Source organism: Cololabis saira, chromosome 8, assembly GCF_033807715.1.
Source record: "Cololabis saira isolate AMF1-May2022 chromosome 8, fColSai1.1, whole genome shotgun sequence".
Lineage (NCBI taxonomy): Eukaryota > Metazoa > Chordata > Actinopteri > Beloniformes > Belonidae > Cololabis > Cololabis saira.
The window spans coordinates 6,087,068-6,106,959 of NC_084594.1; the positions used below are offsets into that span (position 1 = coordinate 6,087,068).

The following is a 19,892-nucleotide window of genomic DNA, read 5'->3' on the forward strand; positions in this document are numbered from 1 at the left end:
CTGTCTACCATAGTACCGTTTCCATTGGTGGGAGTGCTAGGTCGATTTTTCGGGGCCCGGTTTATTTGTGTGTGTCTCTATTAACCAGGAAAGGTCCTGCAAAAGTGTCTTTTAGTAACCTTTATGGGATGAAAAAAGGTCCCTACGGCAGGAGAGGTACCCATGTTGACAAAATAAAGGGTCTCTGCTAATCAGGAGTTCTTATTTATGTTCAGCACTCTCATGCGAACACAAGTCATTTGAACCATTTGGACCAGACATTTTGCTGCGAATACATTTGAAGATGGAAATTACAAGAAAAAAATCATAGATGGGCCGACGAGTCGGTTCAGGTCTTGTTGGCTCATTACGCCAATGTAGAGGTCCGGCGGGGGGCTTTTCTTTTAATCTGTATCATTACAACTGCGGTGTATGCAAAAATAAAATAAAAAAAATTCTAGTAGCGGCCGTTGTTTACATGTTTTTTCTTCTTCTCTTAATCCTTTTGCTGCATTCCTCCTTTCCGTCTCCTTTTATGCTGCTGGTGGCGAACAGCAAGAAATGTGCATCACTGCCAACGCATGGTTGGCTAAGCTATCTTTTCAGCCAACGGTTGACTGACAGGTTTACCCTAAACTCCTGGTAGTGGAAACGTGCCTATTGTTGTCTTCACAAACAGTTAATAGACTTACGGTATGTCCGAAACTGGAAGGCTTTGGACGTTCCCAGTTGTTGGCCTACAAAACATTGCACTTCCTGCCATCACCAGATGAGCAAAGAGCCCGGCGGTTGGCAAAACGTCTCCCTCAGGTCAAAGCCTTCACGATTGAAGGTGAAAGGTCTTTAAGGCAGCGTGAGATTGACAGACGGATCGGTGCAGCGTCCGCAGTTATGCGGTCGATGTACCGGACCGTCGTGGTGAAGAAGGAGCTGAGTCGAAAGGCGAAGCTCTCGATTTAACGGTCAATCTATGCACCTACCCTCACCTATGGTCATGAACTTTGGGTAGTGACCGAAAGGACAAGATCGCGGATACAAGCGGCCGAGATGAGTTTCCTCCGCAGGGTGGCTGGACGCTCCTTAAAGATGAGTTTCCTCCGCAGGGTGGCTGGACGCTCCCTTAGAGATAGGGTGAGGAGTTCAGTCACCCGGGAGGAGCTCGGAGTCGAGCCGCTGCTCCTTCACATTGAGAGGAGTCAGCTGAGGTGGCTTGGGCATCTGTATGGGATCCTCCTGGACGCCTTGCTAGGGAGGTGTTCCAGGCATGTCCCTCCTCCCTAGGGAGGTGTTCCAGGCATGTCCCTCCGGGAGGAGACCCCAGGGAAGACCCAGGACACGCTGGAGAGACTATGGGCCAAATCCACAAAGAATAGATTGCGCCCGCAAATAGCGCTGTGAATTGCCCCGCATTTGCACCCGGGTGGTTGACGAATAACAAAATTCTGACTGTCCGTGTGTCACACACTAATAAAAAAATGTATTTTTTCAGAATATATATTTAAATGTTGTCCCTCTGATAAGATATTGTACAATAATACCAAAGATGTTGTGGGTGTATTAAGATTTCTACTTATAATTTTGATCCAAACATCAAAAATGTCATGCGGTGTGACTGTCCGGCATATGTGTGCCCTCAGAAATATGCACATATTTCAAAATTAATTATAAATATTTGATAGTTTTACAGTGCATATAAAATAATAAAGTGTTATCAATAGCCACATAAAGTGTTGATGGCTATGCACAATGTCAAAACAAGTTATGACCAAATACATTTTGTCCACAAAATGGATGTCATACGGTGTGACACTAAAATGTGTATTTTGAACGGGCAATAATTTGGACATCTTAATGATGAAGAGGACCACGCCCAACCAGGAAGTTACAGTAACATCTCTGGAGTGACTTGCAAATTCATGAGGTGAGGTCTGTTTTTTTTATGTTTAGTTAAAAACCTATGAATCTGACAAAACCAATAGTGGTAAATATTTTGTGTCTTACGGTGTGACAGTATTTGCATAAAAAAAATAATATTTTTCTCAGATTTTACTGATTAATTCTTAATAATCACTGCTGCTATGTGGCTAATTACATGCTAGCTATAGGCTAGCAGTTTTTAGTTTGCTAATAAATTAGCTAAACTGATCAAGATGTCATACGGTGTGACAATGTGTCATGTGGTGTGACAGGTTTTCCAAGTCACACCATATGACATGCCTGTCACACCGTATGACATTCACTTTATTTTACATGAATATTTGGTAACTTTACAATAAGGGTCCTTTAATTAATGCTAGTTAATACATTATTAAGCATTAATTAACATTTAAAAATATATTAAAAATCATTATTATGTATTAGTAAGCAATTAATTAATGTTTATTACTAAAAGCTAGTTCATACATTATTAAGCATAATAATGTAATTAGTTATCATTATGTATGCATTACTCTTAATTGATTATTATTAATTATACATTAATTAATATATTAATGCTTAATAATGTGCTAACTAACATTAATTAAAGAACCCTTATTGTAAAGTGTTACCGAATATTTATATATTTAAAATGTTTGAGAGAAAAAAATATTATCTATATGATGAATAATATACTTTACAAGTTTATATTTAATGCAACCATGTTTTACAGTTATCCATACTGTTCTAAAAGATTTTTTTCCTGCATTTCTTGTCAGAGTGAGGCAGATATGTCCAGCAAGGAAAGGACACGCAAGTACAGGGAAAGACTGAATGCAGACCCTGTGACGAGAGAGGATATCCTCAGGGAAAGAAGAAAAAAGTAAATAGATTATGCCAGTTCACATAGGACAGACACAGGAGAGGTTGAAGGTCTCTAGGCCACAACCAGCATAGTAATAGCATAGTAATATTGTGATTACTATTACAACTACTTACTACAGTATGATATTGAATCTGAAATTAAATGTTAAAAAATCTTAGTCATTATATATTTTCCTTTAACAGGTATGAAGAGAAGAAACAAAAAGGAAAAAATGACCCTCGCAGTGTCAAATCACTTCCTCCTTCTAAGCAAGACACATTGAGGGAGAAATGGAGAAATGCACAAAGGACACACAGAAAAAGAAAACATGAGCTTGATGCTGTAATGAACTTGACCCCTCCATCTCTTGAGGTTTCACTAAATGAAGATGACATTGCACCACCAATAAACAGCTCCACACCTCCAATTAATGTATGAATTTTACATTATTATTGAACCATTATATGAAGTTCATATGTAGCCTGTTTCCACAGTTGTTTTTGTATTGAATACAACACTTTGAATTGACATATTGTGGTGTGTGGTGTTTAGTTCTAAACATGTGAACTACAATGTTCTGTAACTGTACAGCACTTTGATGGAAAGTGCTCTATAAATTGAAATTATTATTTCTATTATTACAAAACAAATTTTAAATGTCATGATTGATGTGATTAATGTATAAATTTGACATTCTAATTAACTGTTTGCTACAAAGGTGTCACTGTCATTCATAGCTCAGTGTTGTTCTGTTAATTCATTCATACACACTATTTTTTATGTTCATTCATGATTGATGTGATTAATGTATGAATTTTACATTATTATTGAACCATTATTTGGAATTCATATGTAGCCTGTTTCCACAGTTGTTTTGTTTTTGTATTGAATACATATAAAACACTTTTTGAATTGACATATTGTGGTGTGGTGCAGTTTATCATGTGTGTGACAATCATGTCATTTGGTGTGACACTCATGTCATTTGGTGTGATGTTCACAATTTTGAAAAAAAACCCAGCTTTGTTAGTGATAAATCATGAAAATATTAATAGAACACAAGGGAATTAGTATCAGCAAGACTCTCAAGCATTTTCTTACAGTTGTCAAAAGGTTTACCAGAATTAATCTAAAGTATCTTGAAATATTGAGGAGTGATGTCCTCCTTTACATGATGGTATAGAAAAATAAACCAAAATATACAAAATTCTCACAAGGAAATGTTAAATATCAAAGCAGTAATGATTAAAATGTTTGATGAATTGAATTAGAAAAAATATAAGTACTCCATTTTCATTTTATATGAAATAACTTTCACGTCACACCGCATGACAGTTTAAGGCACAGATATAGCGAATTCATGAAAAAAATGCATATTTCAACACTAATCTAAAAGAACACATATATATTTGGAAAGTTAAGAGTTATAACAACACAAAAAAATAATTTTCAGGGATAATATTTGAAGTTTTTGAAAAAAAACTTTTTTTGGCTTATTCGTCAACCACCCACCCGCAATTTGCCCCACTTTAAGGTCCTATTCACAAAAGATTTTGCTCTAATGATATACCAGCGCAAACACGCCCATAAAGTTTTGGAGCTGAGTGCAATTTGCACTTGTCTGAGTCGAGCGGAGCTGTTTCCAGTGTTCTCCATATTTGAGCACACAGATTGGTCCATAATGAAAACTGCAGAAATAAAAAATAAAGCGCGTGAAAATAAAACGCAGTGAGGCGCAAGGGCGCAATTTCCACTGGGAACAGGGGGGACATGCCCCCCCACTTTTCAAACTCATGCTTTTGTCTCTCTCCCCCCGTTTTTTTTTTTTACAGTTTAAGAACTAACGGTAGGCTCAGCCTGTAAATCCTCAAGACACTGTGCGAAGAGCCCCGTTCCCTCTCCTCCCTCCTCCCTCAGTGTTGTTCAAGGATGTTTCATGGTTCCGCGTTAAATCGGCGCATCTTTCAGGCCCTTTTTGTGCGCAAGCAAGCTTTATAGATGAGGTCCCAGATAAGGATCTGACGGTAATTCATGTTCTGTGTTTTGCTACACACACCTACAGGTCAGCTGTTAAACACACACATTCTAGATTTATATGTTTATATGGTGGAATTGTTTGTAATAAAGCAGCCCCTTATGTATGGATGAATCCTGAACTCCGTCCTGTTACTTTTATTTTTAAATCCGATAAGTCCACAACCCCACTTGATCTGATTGTCTACAGTCATGTCTGAATGTAGATTTCACCCTTAATATCATTCAGTATCACACAGGCTTGAATGATATTGAAGAGAGAGAGAGAAACAGAGACAGACGGGGAGTGAGGAGTGAGTTTGCGCGCAGTTAATACACGCTTCTGAAACACTGTATTTGCTCCACTATTTTTGCGTGTGGCAAATAGCACTGGCCTTTGTGAATTAGGCGCTTTTTGCAATGAGGCTTATTTGCATAGAAAGGGGGCAATTTTGCACCGAATGTATGAATATTACGTAATTTGCATGCATGCAAATGGCACCGGCGCAGACTGCCACTATTTGCTTGGCAGCGCAGTTTGTGGAGCAATTCGCCCTTTGCGGGTGCTTTGTGAATTAGACGCTCTCTTTTTGTCTCATTTGCACCGGTTTAGCGGCCGCAAAAGCCGCGCAATCCTTTTGTGGATTTGGCCCTATGTCTCTCGGCTGGCCTTGGAACGTCTCGGACTCCCCTTGGAAGAGCTGGAGGAAGTGTCTGGGGTGAAGGAAGTCTGGGCATCTCTGCTGAGATTGCTGCCCCTGTGACCCGGGAACGGATAAGCGGCTGACGATAGATGGATGGATGGATGGATGGAGGTCTTTAAGGACAAAAGTAAAGAAAGTCCAGTTGCCTTGTTTCAAACCTTTGACAGTTACCATGACCAGGGGCCTCATCTATAAAGCTTGCTTGCGGACAAAAAGGGCCTGAAAGATGCGCGAGCCGCCTTCTACGCAAGGGCTGGGATCTAAAAAGAAAAAACTAACCGAAAGATCTGCGTATCTCTACGGCAACCCGGACCCTCCCGTAAGAATTTACTTAAGACACGGGGAACTGGCGACGCAGGCTGTGAGGTGGTGAAATGAAGCCAGATTCATGTCATACTCTTAATAATGTCATCACATATCACAACATATATCAGACTTATAATATAATAGCGCTGAACGTGTCCCTCTGTGTGTGAAGCACAGCGTCAGTCAGGACTCTGGTGCTGCTGCTGCAGCCGCGGTGACACGCCGGGAACCTCCTTCACCCACCGCTTTAGGACAGAACAAATGAGGGGCTTTGTAGAGCGTTAAGGGGCTCCAACGGAGCCCTTCATTTCTTCCCTAAAGGGACACAGATTTTTTTATATATATAATGAGTTTTACGCACGCGTGAAACCTTTACGTGTGGGTGTAAGCCTAAATTAGGGTTCCGCGTTAAAACGACGCAGAGCCTACGCCGTAGGGTACGCGGCGATGCGCAACTACGCCGTAGGCTCTGCGTTGGTGACGCAGAACCATAAATCAGCCCTGAGCAGCACTGAGGGGAGACGGGAGGGAACAGGGGGTGCGGGGCTGCCGGGCCGTTCTCGCATCGCCTTCGCACAGGCTGTCTTGATGATTTGCAATTACAGGTTGAGCCTACCGCTAGTTTTTAAACTGTAAAAAGTGGGGGGGACAAAAACATGATTTTGAAGAGACGGGGGGGACATGTCCCCCCTGTTGTGCCGGGGGACTCACAGCATTTAGCGCAGCAACGGCGTGCTGCCACTCACTCGCTTAAATTATTTTATACTATTTATATACTCTTTCTACTTTTACTGTCACCACCAAATAATGTCATTTTCCTGTCCTCCACCTCATCCACAACATCTAGATCAGGGGTTCTTAACCTTTCTGACCTTGGGGCCCAATTTTTTCAGTACAGAGTGGCCCGGGGCCCATTAAATATAAACACTCTATAGCAGGGGTATTCAACTAAAACTTTAAGAGGTCCATTTAGAGAAAATTTACTCAAGCGAAGGTCCAGAACATCATAATATATATATATATATATATATATATATATATATATATATATATATATATATATATATATATATATAGCCTCATATAGCCTCATAGTTGTATCAACATCTGCATCTGACTGTTATATTAAAAAAGTACATATTTGCCAATTAACATGTTTAACTTGAATTAAACATATTTTTTTCTCTTAAAAATAAAGTAGATTTTATTTTATTTTTCAAATGCTATCTTATTTTATTTCTCTACCAGCAGTTTGAATTTCCCCTTTTCTTTGTTAATTGTCTCAACACATTTTTATACTAAATTAATATAAACACATCTTAACAATTTAACAGTTTTTCTTTCTTCCCCTCTTATAATCTTATGCCCCCACTTTCTGTTGTTCAGTGAGAGAACTGAGCTCTAACTTCTCCTGTCAGGACTTTAAATCTGGGCTGGATGGTGTCAGGTTCTCATATGCATGTAAAGGTGCTCATTGATGAGCCTGAAACGATATTTAGTTTTAATTATGTTCACTGTGGAGAAAGCTGCTTCACAGCTGTATCTGGACCCAGACATGGGCAGGATGTTTTAAGATGGTCAGTTTATTTTTCTGTGACTTCAGTTCAGACTTGAGTGGATATGTTTGATGAAAAACTTTGTGTTTTGTTTCAGTGGTGTTTCACTTTCGCACTTTGAACGCCACGGTCTCTGAACGTATGAGACACTGGTTTTGTCCCAGTGGGAAGACTGAACAGGATGAATTTGTCCATTCCGGGTTGCATATTTAAAAATACAGCGAGGACAAAACTTAGTTTGATTTTACTTTAAGTTATTTACATTAATAAGTTGTCAGGACTCAGTGTGTCGGGTTCATCCGAGCCTGATCAGCTGCGACGGGCACAGCCCGCACCGCAGCTCTCTGGTCGCGCAGCAGCAGTTACTTTCCGATGCTTTTTCGAAAGCCCAAACAGTCCAGTCCAGCAGACACGACAGCCCACGCATCTACATCTACCATCCTTCAGCAGTAACGGCGGAGCCCACCGCCCGATCGGCACCGACCTCCCCGGCTGCGGGGACGCGCCGGGATAAATGATCCCGCCGCGCTCGCTTGCTCTGGGCGCAGACCCAAGTAATCGATCCCTAATCCTGGCGGATCTAAACCTACTCTGTGCAAAATGAAGGATTTTCTCTGTAAAGACACACCATTTCTCTTACTATTACACGTACAGTTAGCTGAGTGTCTTCTTCTCCTCATTTGGTTGGGACTGGCAGTTGCTATGCAGTCCCGCGGCCCTCGCGGCCCACACGTACAAAACTGAATTTTTTTGGCGGCCCACTAGATGGCGCTCGCGGCCCAAGTGTGGGCCGCGGCCCTATGGTTAAGAATCACTGATCTAGATCTCAGATCTCAGTGAAATTCAGTGGCACGGTGGCTGGACACGTGTCATCATGCGTCTCATTCATTCTGACGCCAAACAGGCTGCAGGAAGCCGCTGCGCATGCTCAGCAGGCTCATCCATATGCAAATACTACTTTGGATTACGCTTTTAAGGTAAAAAGTGGGCGTGTAGAGGGCGGGATATGAGGCGGATTCAGCTGCGCAGCTTTCCACCTGGACTGTGATTTATGAAGCGAACATTGCGTGCAGGTGCGCGTGCAGATGGTTTTATTGATCCGGATTTTTTTTTGCGCCCGGCATTTTCGGCTTTTGGGTGTACGTGCAATTTTAGTATGACTCCTACGCAGTCCATTTTAAATGAGGCCCCTGGATGACTAAGTGTCCAAACCAGCACATCAGTGGACTCTTTATGGTCCCTGTCTGATTCATATATTGCTGAACTGCTGTGTTTCTGAACCTGGTAGTAACATTACTCTCTGCAACGGTTACAGACAGAAAGGATGCAGTGATGGGTTTGTCATTTCCACTTTGGTTCTTTCTCTGCTGAGGAGACGTTTGAGCAGAGAAATGGCTCATTTGCATTTACAGCGACAAGCTCATAAATATTTCTGATTTGGAAAAGGCAGTTTACACGGAGTGAAACTAAAGCTGTAAATAGTTATCTAGCGGGTGTTTTGACCAATGCATGTCACATTCACCTCATTTACGATACCTGGAATAGTGTTCATTTTGAAGAAAAGAGTATAGGGTTTCACCTGTTAACTCATTCTGTTCACAAAAGAGCAGAGAAAACATTTTTTTAAATGATAAAATATAGCAATCTTAAGGAATAAATAAGGGAATTTTGAATGTGATGGCAGAAACAACTCAACAGTTTTTAGAGAGACTGTAGTTTACTGCTGTGTAGCAGTGTAAGTGTGGCCACTGATGGAATCAGTTGCTGGAGTTTTCTTGTTTGATAAAGGATTTAAGATGCACCAAGTCTTTTTCGTCTTTCGGTTGTTCTTTTTTCCCCCAAAATACTATAAGTATTTCCAGAAAGATCTAGACTCTTGGAGGCCCACTTCAGCACCAGTGTTTTCTTGATGGGATCATTTGTTTCTCTATAATTTTCGACATACTTTCGACATACTTTCAACATACGTTTAATGTTTCCCTTCCAGACGTCCAAGCAACCCTCATCGCAACCACTAATGCCATCAGAGATGCTTCTGAACTGAGCACCGATTACGTCTCCCCTCTTTGATTCAGGACATGCAGCATTTCCAAAAAGATTTTCACGTTTTGATAAATCTGACCACAGAACAGTTTTTCACTTCGCCTCAAATGAGCTGTGGCCAGGAGTAAGCCGCATAATTTCTGGATCACGATCACTTCTTTGCATGATGAAGCTTTAACCTGCATGGGTGGGATGGCAAGTGATTCCTGGAAATGTTCCTGAGCCCATGCAGTGGTTTCCACAACATAATCTTATTTGTTTTTAATTCACCGCTGCCTGAGGGCCTGATGGTAATGGGCCAATGGATATTTTCAACATTGTCCTTTTGTAAACAGAAATTCATCCTGATGCTTGGAATTAAAGTTTCCAAGAATCTGGAGGAACATTATTCTGAAATTGCTTAACTAATTTCACAGATTTGTGAACCTCTCCCGTTTTCCTTTGAAAAGGGTCTGACTCTCACATCACCACTTTGAGTTTCCTCCCTTATTCAATTCAATTCAATTCAGTTCAATTTTATTTATATAGCGTCTAATACCACAAAAGTTGTCTCTAGATGCTTTTCCAGAGACCCAGAACATGACCCCCGAGCATGGTGGGAGAAAAGCCTTAAGCCAAACAGTGGCAAGGAAAAACTCCCCTTTAGGAGGGAAGAAACATTGAGCAGGACCAGGCTCATAAGGGGGGACCCTCCTGCCGAGGGCCAGACTGGGGGTCGGGGACGTCAACAGCAAACAGCAGGCAGGTGGAAGCAGCAACGGGATGACCGGGCGTCGCTCCATTGGCTACCTGTAAAATTCAGAATCCAATTAAAAATTTTATTACTTGCATATAAAGCCCAAAACGGCTTAGCTCCGCAGTATTTACAAGACCTGATAGTGCCTTATGTTCCTGGCAGAGCTCTCCACTCTCAGAGTGCAGGTTTACTCGTAGTTCCTAGAGTATCTAAATGTAGATTTGGAGGGCAGGCGTTCTGCTATCAGGCACCATTACTTCGGAACCAACTTCCAATCTGGGTTAAGGAGGCTGACACCACCTCCACCTTTAAAACTAAACTTAAAACCTTTCTATTTAGTAAAGCCTATAGTTAGTGTTTAGTAAACCTCTAGCTGGTGTTGGTAAATCTCTAGGTAGTGTAAACTCTAGTGTGTTAGAGTCAGTAGTCATAGTTGCAGCTATGGAACAAGATTATAATAGTTAGTCTCAAATATAGCTTTGTGGTAGATATGCTGCTATAGGCTTATGCTGCAGGGGGCACCGACATGATCCACTGGGCGGTGCCTCTCACCCTTCTTCTCCTCTCCCTTTCCCTTCCTCTCTTCTCCATTTCCATTTTTATTTATTATAAATGTGGCATAGCTATCGTTTTTGTCCATCGCTCCTGTGCTGGCCCCCCTTTTCTCTTTTTTGTGCATGTTTGTGTTCTGGCCTGCGGCCCCGCCCCCCCCCCCCATCCCCGTTCATCCCGTTGCTGCTTCCACCTGCCTACGTGGATGTCTGCTGTGTGCTGTTGACGCCCCCCCCCCCCTTTTTTTTAACTGGTGAAATTTATACTGGGGCACTGCAGATCAATACTGGGGCATGTGTCCCAGTAAAAGATGTCTGGCAACAATGATGTCTATTTGCAACCATCTCACCGACCCGTTGTCTAAGATTCTAATTAGTTGATTGATATTCCCCGGTCTTGTTCTTTTTACCACTGATTAATTTTGAAGCCATATTTTTGTCTCAATGAATTGGACACATGCTGCTGCCATCATATTCAATATTAACTAATATTTTTCATGTAATGGTAAAATGTCCCTTTCTAACGTTTAATACGTTGGTTTTCTATGTTCCTTGTAAATAAAATGTAGACTACAAAATATTCAAATAAATCTGCTGCTTTTATTTCCATGTTACAAAGCGTCACCACGTTTTCGGGACTGCGGTTGCAATAGTTGTGTCTCATCTCAGGAGGGCCTGACTAAGACGGGCCATGAGCCACTTCCGACCCTCGGGCCATATTTTGCCCATCTGTGATCTGAGCAGACTGACTATTAGTAATGAATCTTAATCATGTCTTTATCTATTTTTGCCAAGAGTCTGTTTTAAGACTCATGCTTACAGCAAGCCAAGCAATGTAGTCCAGATGTTCCTTTGTTCATTGTTTTTCAGCACCAACTGGAGGATGTTAGATGTCCCCGTGCCAGATCTCATGTTTATTTTGGATGTACACCAGGGTCTCCTTACCTACCGTACATGTCCAAAAGACATCCTACAAGACATCTCAGTCAAACATTTCCTCAACCAGCTCATTTCAACAGAAGTAAGCTGAGATCCCAGGGCGTTTTCCATCGTAAAAACTTGGTAAAAGTTCAGAGTAAAGGAGTTTTTTTTGGGGGGGGGTTAACAGAAAAACAGAACCAAGCTCAGGGACGATGCTCACATGCCTTAACTAGTTGAGGTGAGTGGACAGTAAAAGACAAGAAGGACCAGCCGGGCGAGAAAGACATAAGCAACGTGTAAACACCACCCCGAGTTTGTGGATGTGCAACAACAGCATACAGATATGGAGGGCCAAAGCTATGACGTAAAATATAAAATCAAATACTTTAAATATTGAGGCTCAGGGATGTGGATAAGAGTTTTCATTGTGGTTTGATACAAAAAAAAAATTACTACACAATGACTACAGGTGGGCAGAGTAGCCAAAAATTGTACTCAAGTAAAAGTACTGTAACTTCAGAATAATATGACTCAAGTAGAAGTAAAACGTAGTCAGTGAAAAAACTACTCAAGTACTGAGTAACTGTTGAGTAACGTCTGATTTATTTTTTTTAACACAAACATTCAAACAGACAAAAGTACAAAATAATCATCTTCAGGCAAATTAAATCAATAAAATAAATTAAAATTAATAAAAAATAAAAAATAGCTTAAATTAAAATAATCTCAAAGTAAATACAAGTACTTTAATAGATAATAATATAAATAAAATAATAACAGAATAAAAGAATAAATTAAGCACAAGTAGTACAACATTTCAAGCCTTTGTACTTTTCTTTTTTAACCAGACAGAACTAGAACAAACATGAACTCATAGAAACTCTGTGTGTGTTTGAGTCTGTGTAAATGTGACAAAACATGCAAAAACAAACATTTTTCCCAAAGAATCACCCAGTGATGTCATGAGATTGACGCGTATGTGGATAAAAGGGATAAAATAAAAGTAACAGCTCAACGTAGCCTAATGTAGCGGAGTAAGAGTAACAGTTTCTTCTTCACAAATCTACTCAAGTAAAAGTAAAAAGTATAGTGATTCAAAATTACTCCTAAAAGTACAAAATTGAGTAAATGTAACAGAGTAAATGTAACTCGGTACTACCACCTCTGCACAGTTCTCAGGAGACTAGTTTCATGACGTGGGCGTCACCTGTGTCCACTTACTTATCAAGAAAATGCATCTGTGCACGTAAGCCTTGTGGATGTTTTACAGGACTGGTGAAAGATGGTGAGAAGGAAAATGATGAAACGTGGGATAACGTCAGCAGATGATTTGATTTCTATCAGCAGAACTGCACTGGGCGGCCACAACTTCAGCTACCAAAGCATGGACCCAGACATGGAAAGACATGCTTTGGTAGCCAGGTAAAACCCAACCAGATGTTACAGCCACAAGTAAATAAAGCCTTCGACAGATGAGTGATTTAAAATGACTTTTTTGTCAAACCTAGAATTTGCGCAACACAATCGTCTGAAACAGAGAACAAATAAACACCAGCGTTAAACTACTTTATATGAAATCAGATAGTCCTGAGTGAATCAGGATATTTTTTCTCCCCATCAGGTACTATTTGGTTAGGATTAGGAAATATATCAGCTCTCCTGGGGTTGGTAGAGGGTGAGAAATGCCCAGGACTGACTTAGGTAGGAGCACTGGGTGAACAAAATGGTAAAAAATAGGGGGTATAAAAAAAAAAGGAAATATATCAGATAAAGTATTGCTTTTAAGAGTAGTGTAACATTTTGCCTGTCAAGTTTTAGGACCTCTTTTACATAAAAGGTCAAATACTGTAAGGCAAGTTTATTTCTATAGCACAATTCAACAAGAAGGTGATTTAAAGTGCATTACAAACACATTAAAACATAAAAAAAGAATGGTTTCAAATGTAAACAAAAAAGAAAGAAATAAGAACAGTATATCAAATACGATTAGTTGTTAAAATATGATTAAGATTTGAAAAGTACCAGTGCAAATTTGGAGCTTTATTCAGCTGAGAACAGGTGAATCTTCAACCTGGACTTAAATAAATAGAGTGTTTCATCTGATCTGAGGCTTCTGGGAGTTTCTTCCAGACATGTGGAGCGTAGAAGCTGAACGCAGTGTCTCCATGTCCGGTTCTGACTCTGGGAACTGATAAAAACCGGATCCAGATGACCTGAGGGGTGTGAGGGGACTGTAGTCAACGCCACTGGTTGATCTTTCATTCAAGGCCATTTAGTAGTTATAGTTTTGTTTTTAGTGAGATAAAACTGCATAAAAATGATGAGTATGACTTGCAAATAACTGCTTTTTGCAAATACTTGCAAAAACCTCTAATCAGAGAAAGGAAGGACTTTAGGGAAAACTGAGTGAGTTTGACTCATTATTATTATTATACATAATATGAGTCCAAGATATTTCATCAATTACTTTTTTCAACAATCCTAGTCTTGCAACATATTCACAAAAAAATCTGTGGGTATTTCAAAGCTTTTTCCTCTTAGGAACACTTGAAAGGCCTCGAGGAGAACCAGGAACTAACCATTTTAACTGTTATTATCGCATTCTTCCTTTAAAAACATCTTAGGGCTGCAACAGTTTTAGCATTTTTTTATCCACCCATTCTTCACTGGGGACAGTGCCGCTCAACCATGCCTTTGTAATGTGTGCAGCGTGTGGTTTAACATCGTCGTCCCCCAGGAAACCATTATCTTGAAGGCAGCATGTGTGGCAGTAAAATCCAAATGTACCTTTCTGCATGAATATTCTACCACAGAAGTATAAAGGACACTGATACGGCTCATCATCACAGAGCCCGGCGTGGACAACAGTCTGGGTGGTTCATTTTCTCTTTGGTCCGGGGTATGGTGTCCATTTCTCCCTCAAAAGCTCTTTAGTACCGCTTTCCCTGATTACTGTACACGTTTCCGTGGTGTTATGGATCATTCCAGATGGTCGCTATTTCAAACACATCAACATCAACTTCTGGTCAGGACGTTTTTTTTTTTAAAGTTTAATACCAGTGCTTATAGTTTCCCAAAGTAATCCCTTGTCCAGGTGGTTATATCAGCTGTTTTCTAGCAATGCCTTCTGATGGAGGGGTGTGTGAGGGATAAAAGATGACAGGTGTCCAGTTTAAGGCTGAGTTTTTGCTTTTAATGCACTGAAATCCCTGTACCAGTCATTACCGTCCCCTGTGGACGCCCTTAGGCCCCGTTTACACGGAGCAAAAACTGTGGTGTTTTCATGCGTTTTGGCCGTTCGTTTACACGAAAACGGAGCTCAAAGTCACTAAAAACAAAGTGGAGATTTTCAAAACCTCAGTTTTCACGTTTGCTTGTAAATGGAGGGAAACGGAGATTTAGGCTTCAGAACGTCACATTATGCAACAGAAACGTCAACAGCATCATTTGTGCGACCTGTGTTTACAATTTGTTTGGCCACCGTCAATATTTTCTTGTATTTTACCTGTTTTATATTCTAAAGTCACACTTAAAAGTAACTCCACTTCTCTGTCACTCTAAACGAAAGACTCTCGTTCCGTCTTGGAAGTAACTGGCAGTCAAGGCTGATTTATGGTTCCGCGTTACACCAACGCAGAGCCTACGGCGTAGGGTACGCGGCGACGCGCACCGTACGTAGGCTACGCCGTCGATTTAACGCAGAAGCATATTATTCAGGCTTCACACGTGTCATTTGTTGACGTTTTTTTCCAGGATTCTGATTGGCTAGCATGACTTCACGCTTGTCGTTACACTGCCCCCTGCAGGTTTGGCTGCTCATAGCACCTTAACAGCGTATTTATCCGGGTTCGTGTAAACGAGGATATTTTTCAAAACGTAGAGGGGGAAATATCCGTTTTTGTAAATATCCGGCTATGTGTAAACGTGGCCTTAATCTGAAATCCAATTATCATTATTTCTTTCATTAACTGCCTTACTACTAAATTGTGTGCCAGCTCCTGTTGGAATGTGTTGCAAATTAAATGAAGCTGACAAGAATATCAAAAAGCAACAATTCCTGTTACTTTTGTTCCAGAGAAAGATGAATGCCTCCCTGCTGCTTGGCTGCTTCGTCTTTGCTGCAACGCAGTACTTCCTCTGTTCAGCCCACATGATCCTGGATGAGAGACTTTACAACAATAAAGTTGTTGTATCCAATGCTTTGTCTCAAAGCTTAGAAATAGACCCACCTCCTGTGGTTATTGTAGGTAAGTATGACCTGCAGTGTTCACTTATCTTATTCTGTAAAGCCAGGAGTTTTTGCTAAAGTACCATCTTCACTGTAGGGGTATTTATCACAGCAGTCTGAAGGTGTCCTTTATTGATCTGTTTTTCAGAGTTGCCAAAATCTGTGAAGAAGAAAGAGAAATCAAAAAAACAGAAAAAGGTGGGACTTTTGAAAGTTGAGAATTAAAACAAGCTATTTTACTAACCATATTACCAAAATGTGGATGATTGCACAGCCGAGAAGAACCAAGATGGGAACATTTCCAGCGTGTGTTACTCTACAGCCTGTTTTGAAAACTCATGCTACACTCTGGTGTAGATTCTCAGTCGTCCAGGTTATGGTAATTCGATCATCTGTCAATTTCTCAATTGGCAAAGTCTCGCAGAGGGAAGTTGACCTGTCTTCAAGGACCAGGAAAAGGATGTCCCGTTGACTTGATTCAAGCATGTTCTGCAGAAACAGGACAGGGAAACATGCAGAACAGTACCCAGTTGGTTCGTGACTTCTGGGAAGACTTTTAGTATAAAACTGACTCCTCTACCTCACATAATACATCCCATGTTGGACCAGTTGGAGCAGTCATGTGACCCACTCCAACGATGCTGTAGTATAGTTGGAATCTAGTCTACTAGAATAGAATAGAATAGAAAGCCTTTATTATCATTATACTGATATAATGAGATTAGGCAGCAGCTCCGTAAAAGTCCACACTTGCAAAGACTGTGTAAACAAAGACTGTAAACAACAAAATGAGAAACAGGAAACATAAATATATTTTTATATATATATATATATATATATATATATATATATATATATATATATATATATATATATATATATATTTATATATTTATATATGTGTGGCAGGGTGGAGGAGCAGCAGCCACTCAGGTGATGGGTCACAGGTGTGTCCCATCAACCTCTCCACCCTGCCTGCCTTGATAAGGCAGGGCTGGACAGCAGCAAGGGCTCTGCTGGGAGAAGGTGCTGCTGCTGGAGAAGGTTCTGCTGCGCACGTGTGTCTTGGGTGAAGATGGGCTAAAATAAAAGAGATTCTGCACTGAAACTCCGTGTCCTCGCTGTCCTGTCGGTCGGGCCCTGTAGCACTACACTGGCGCCCAACTCCCACCAGCGCTGCCGCGGCAAACCTCCGGCATGGCGCTGGAGTGGGTCGCTCCGCGGGTCCCGCCGCCTCAGGAGCCGTCGCTTGGCGGCCCGCAGCCTCTGCCTCCCGGCCTGTCAGCTGTGGCGCCACCAGCTCCTCCTGCGCTGCCGCGGCGAACCTCAGGCGTGGCGCCAGGGTGGGTCGCTCCGCGGGTCTCGCAGCCTCTGCCTCCCGGCCTGCCGGCTGCGGTGCCACCAGCGCTTCCAGCGCCGCGAGCTGCTGCTCACCCTGGCCCTGAAACACGGCTGCCAGGTCCGCCAGGGCATGGGCCAGCGCTTCCAGGGCCCGCTCCGTGCCTCCCTCTTCCATCCTGTCGGGCCCCACGTTGGGCGCCAGTGTAGCACGGCGAGAACTATGGGGCCCGACCGACAGGACAGAGAGGACACAGAGTTTCAGTGCAGAATCTCTTTTATTTTAGCCCTTCTTCACCCAAGACACACGTGCGCAGCAGAACCTTCTCCAGCAGCAGCACCTTCTCCCAGCAGAGCCCTTGCTGCTGTCCAGCCCTGCCTTATCAAGGCAGGCAGGGTGGAGAGGTTGATGGGACACACCTGTGACCCATCACCTGAGTGGCTGCTGCTCCTCCACCCTGCCACAATATACACTATAAAAAATGAGTGAATGAGAGAATAAAAATGCACATGAATGAGTGGAAGAATATTGCACATTATGGATAGAGTCACTCGGCTTGACTCCACCATGCTCTTTTTTCCCCTGTTTAAACAAAAAAAAATCATTAGAGATGTGGAAATGAGATAATTGACTATGTCCCTGTGGCCTCTGCACCTGATCCACTCACTGACTGTTTTAACATCTGCATATATTTTGTACTCTACTTGTAAATGTTGCAGCAGACGTGTCTGAGCGTGCTCAGCTAACGTTTCCTCCTCTCTTCCTTCTCTTAGAGCAAATTAAGTGTAAAGAGGCGCCCCCCTCCTCCTCCCAACTGCGTCCCGCTGTGGGGAAGCTGTAAATCTCCAGGCAATGTGTGCTGCGATTACTGCGCGTTCTGCCAGTGTCGGCTCTTCAGAACTGTCTGTTTCTGCCGAATGGGCAACCCCCGCTGCTGAAGAGGCAGCCGCCGCAAGAACGCCAGAACTCCACTTCATGCTAAAGCAAACCACCTCCAGTGAACACCGTGAAAAGGTGATTCGCTCCTCGCCCTTAGTTTGCAATTTATGAACAAAATTCACAGCATGAAAGCACTTTATCACGGAAGACTGGACCACCACGAGCGTTATTAAAATGTAACAGGGTGTGAGGCTTTTAGCACTGCTATGAAATTCACAAATAAAAATCTCTAAGACAAGTTTGTATTTAAGCTTTCGGCATGCATAAATGAAATTTATATGGCCGAGCAATTTTCTGTATTGCTTCATGTTTACACACTATACCATGTCATTAAAAAATGTATTTAGCTTGTAATAATAAAATGCTCTTGTGCCCAACTCTGTTGTTTGGAGTTCAGTTTCTCATCATTTCTTCTGCCAGTGGTCATTGAGCTCTCTAAGGAAGAGTAAGAGAAGCTCCAGCAGCAGAATCACCCGCCCGAGGGATAAAGAGAAGAGAGAAGAAGAGGAGTCCTGCACAAAACCAAACACAAAAGCTTGCACTGAAGTGTGCAGAACGGTGGTCTCCTGAGCTTTGTTGATCCGCAGGAACAGCCTTTCCTGCCATGCAGGTTTACGTGCACGGCATGTAACATGACGTAGTAATCTATACACCGAAGAGTAGGGCTGGGGATTGATTCAAATGTCAATAATCGATTCGATTCCGATTCTTAAGATTCAGAATCGATTATCAAAATTTGATATGATCCGATTCGATTCCGATATTGATTTGGGTTAGTGATATTAAAACTGTTTTTTGAGCTGTTGCATGAATTATATGACTGTAGTTCTGCAACATATTACTACTAGTATTATATTGAGATTCAACAGCAAGTATTGCAGCTAATGATGCGGTAAGGACCAATCAGCTCCCAGAATGCTGATAAAACTGAAACAGAAACATCGTGGGTCAGAATTATCAAACAGATCCAGGGAGGAAACAGAGACGGATGAAATCGGATTTATTTTTTCCATTTTCGGTCTATTTTGGTTTTTAATTTTTGAGCATTTGGTTTTTAGCATTTTTTGCAAATGTAACCCCAAGACAGTATATAAAGTATTGAAATATAGACAATTTATGCAACTATAACCTAACACTTTAATGTTTTCATACCTTTAAACATATTTAAAGGCAAAAACATGGCACCAGTTATTCTCGTGTCCAACAAAACATTCATTTTTTGGGGATAAACAAAAAAGTAACCAAAAGTTGTAATGTAATGATGAAAAAAAGAAAACATAAATAAATAAAAGAAAAAAAAAGAAAAGAAAAAAAAAACCAAAAAATCAAAAAAAAAATCGATCTTTAGACATATGAATCGTTTTTAGGAATTAATATGAGAATCGATTTAGAATCGGGAAATCGATTTTTTCAACACAGGCCTACCGAAGAGCACACACAATGACTGGAAAACACAAGGCATCATGGGAATTTGAGTACGTGGTCCTGGTGTAATGCATCATATTCAGACTGCCGTAAAAGGTTTGTCAATCAATGTGAAACAAACAAAAACACGCAGAGGGGAAAAAACTAGTATGGATTGTGGAAATGTATTTGAATTATTTCTAGCCTCGTGTGTCTTTGATCGTGTCTTTATAAGTTTGGGACGTCGGTGGGATCTTTGACTCAAGAAAGCTCCTTCAACCTGGATGTAAAGCACCTTTTAACCAGAGTCTGAGTCTCTTTCTTAGCTGGTTAATGTGGTGCCATTTTCATTTCCATTCTCATTAGTAAATTTGATGTTGCCTCTAAGTAA

The 19,892-nt window shown here is 41.3% G+C and overlaps 1 protein-coding gene and 1 long non-coding RNA gene across 2 annotated transcripts in view; both read left to right on the forward strand.

Moving 5' to 3' along the window:
• asip1 (agouti signaling protein 1) overlaps window positions 1–18,468 on the forward strand; it is a 45,999-nt gene extending 27,531 nt beyond the window's left edge. Inside the window, exons 2-4 of the mRNA XM_061728372.1 lie at window positions 15,667–15,838; window positions 15,968–16,017; window positions 17,932–18,468. Of these exons, the coding sequence (XP_061584356.1) occupies window positions 15,673–15,838; window positions 15,968–16,017; window positions 17,932–18,096 (381 nt within the window). The 5' untranslated portion in view covers window positions 15,667–15,672 and the 3' untranslated portion in view covers window positions 18,097–18,468. The remainder of the gene's footprint in view (window positions 1–15,666; window positions 15,839–15,967; window positions 16,018–17,931) is intronic.
• LOC133449243 (uncharacterized) lies at window positions 1,672–3,175 on the forward strand. Its single transcript, XR_009783017.1, has 3 exons — window positions 1,672–1,900; window positions 2,676–2,779; window positions 2,965–3,175. It is a non-coding gene; the product is annotated as an uncharacterized LOC133449243 (long non-coding RNA).
• Window positions 18,469–19,892: the final 1,424 nt, after the last annotated feature.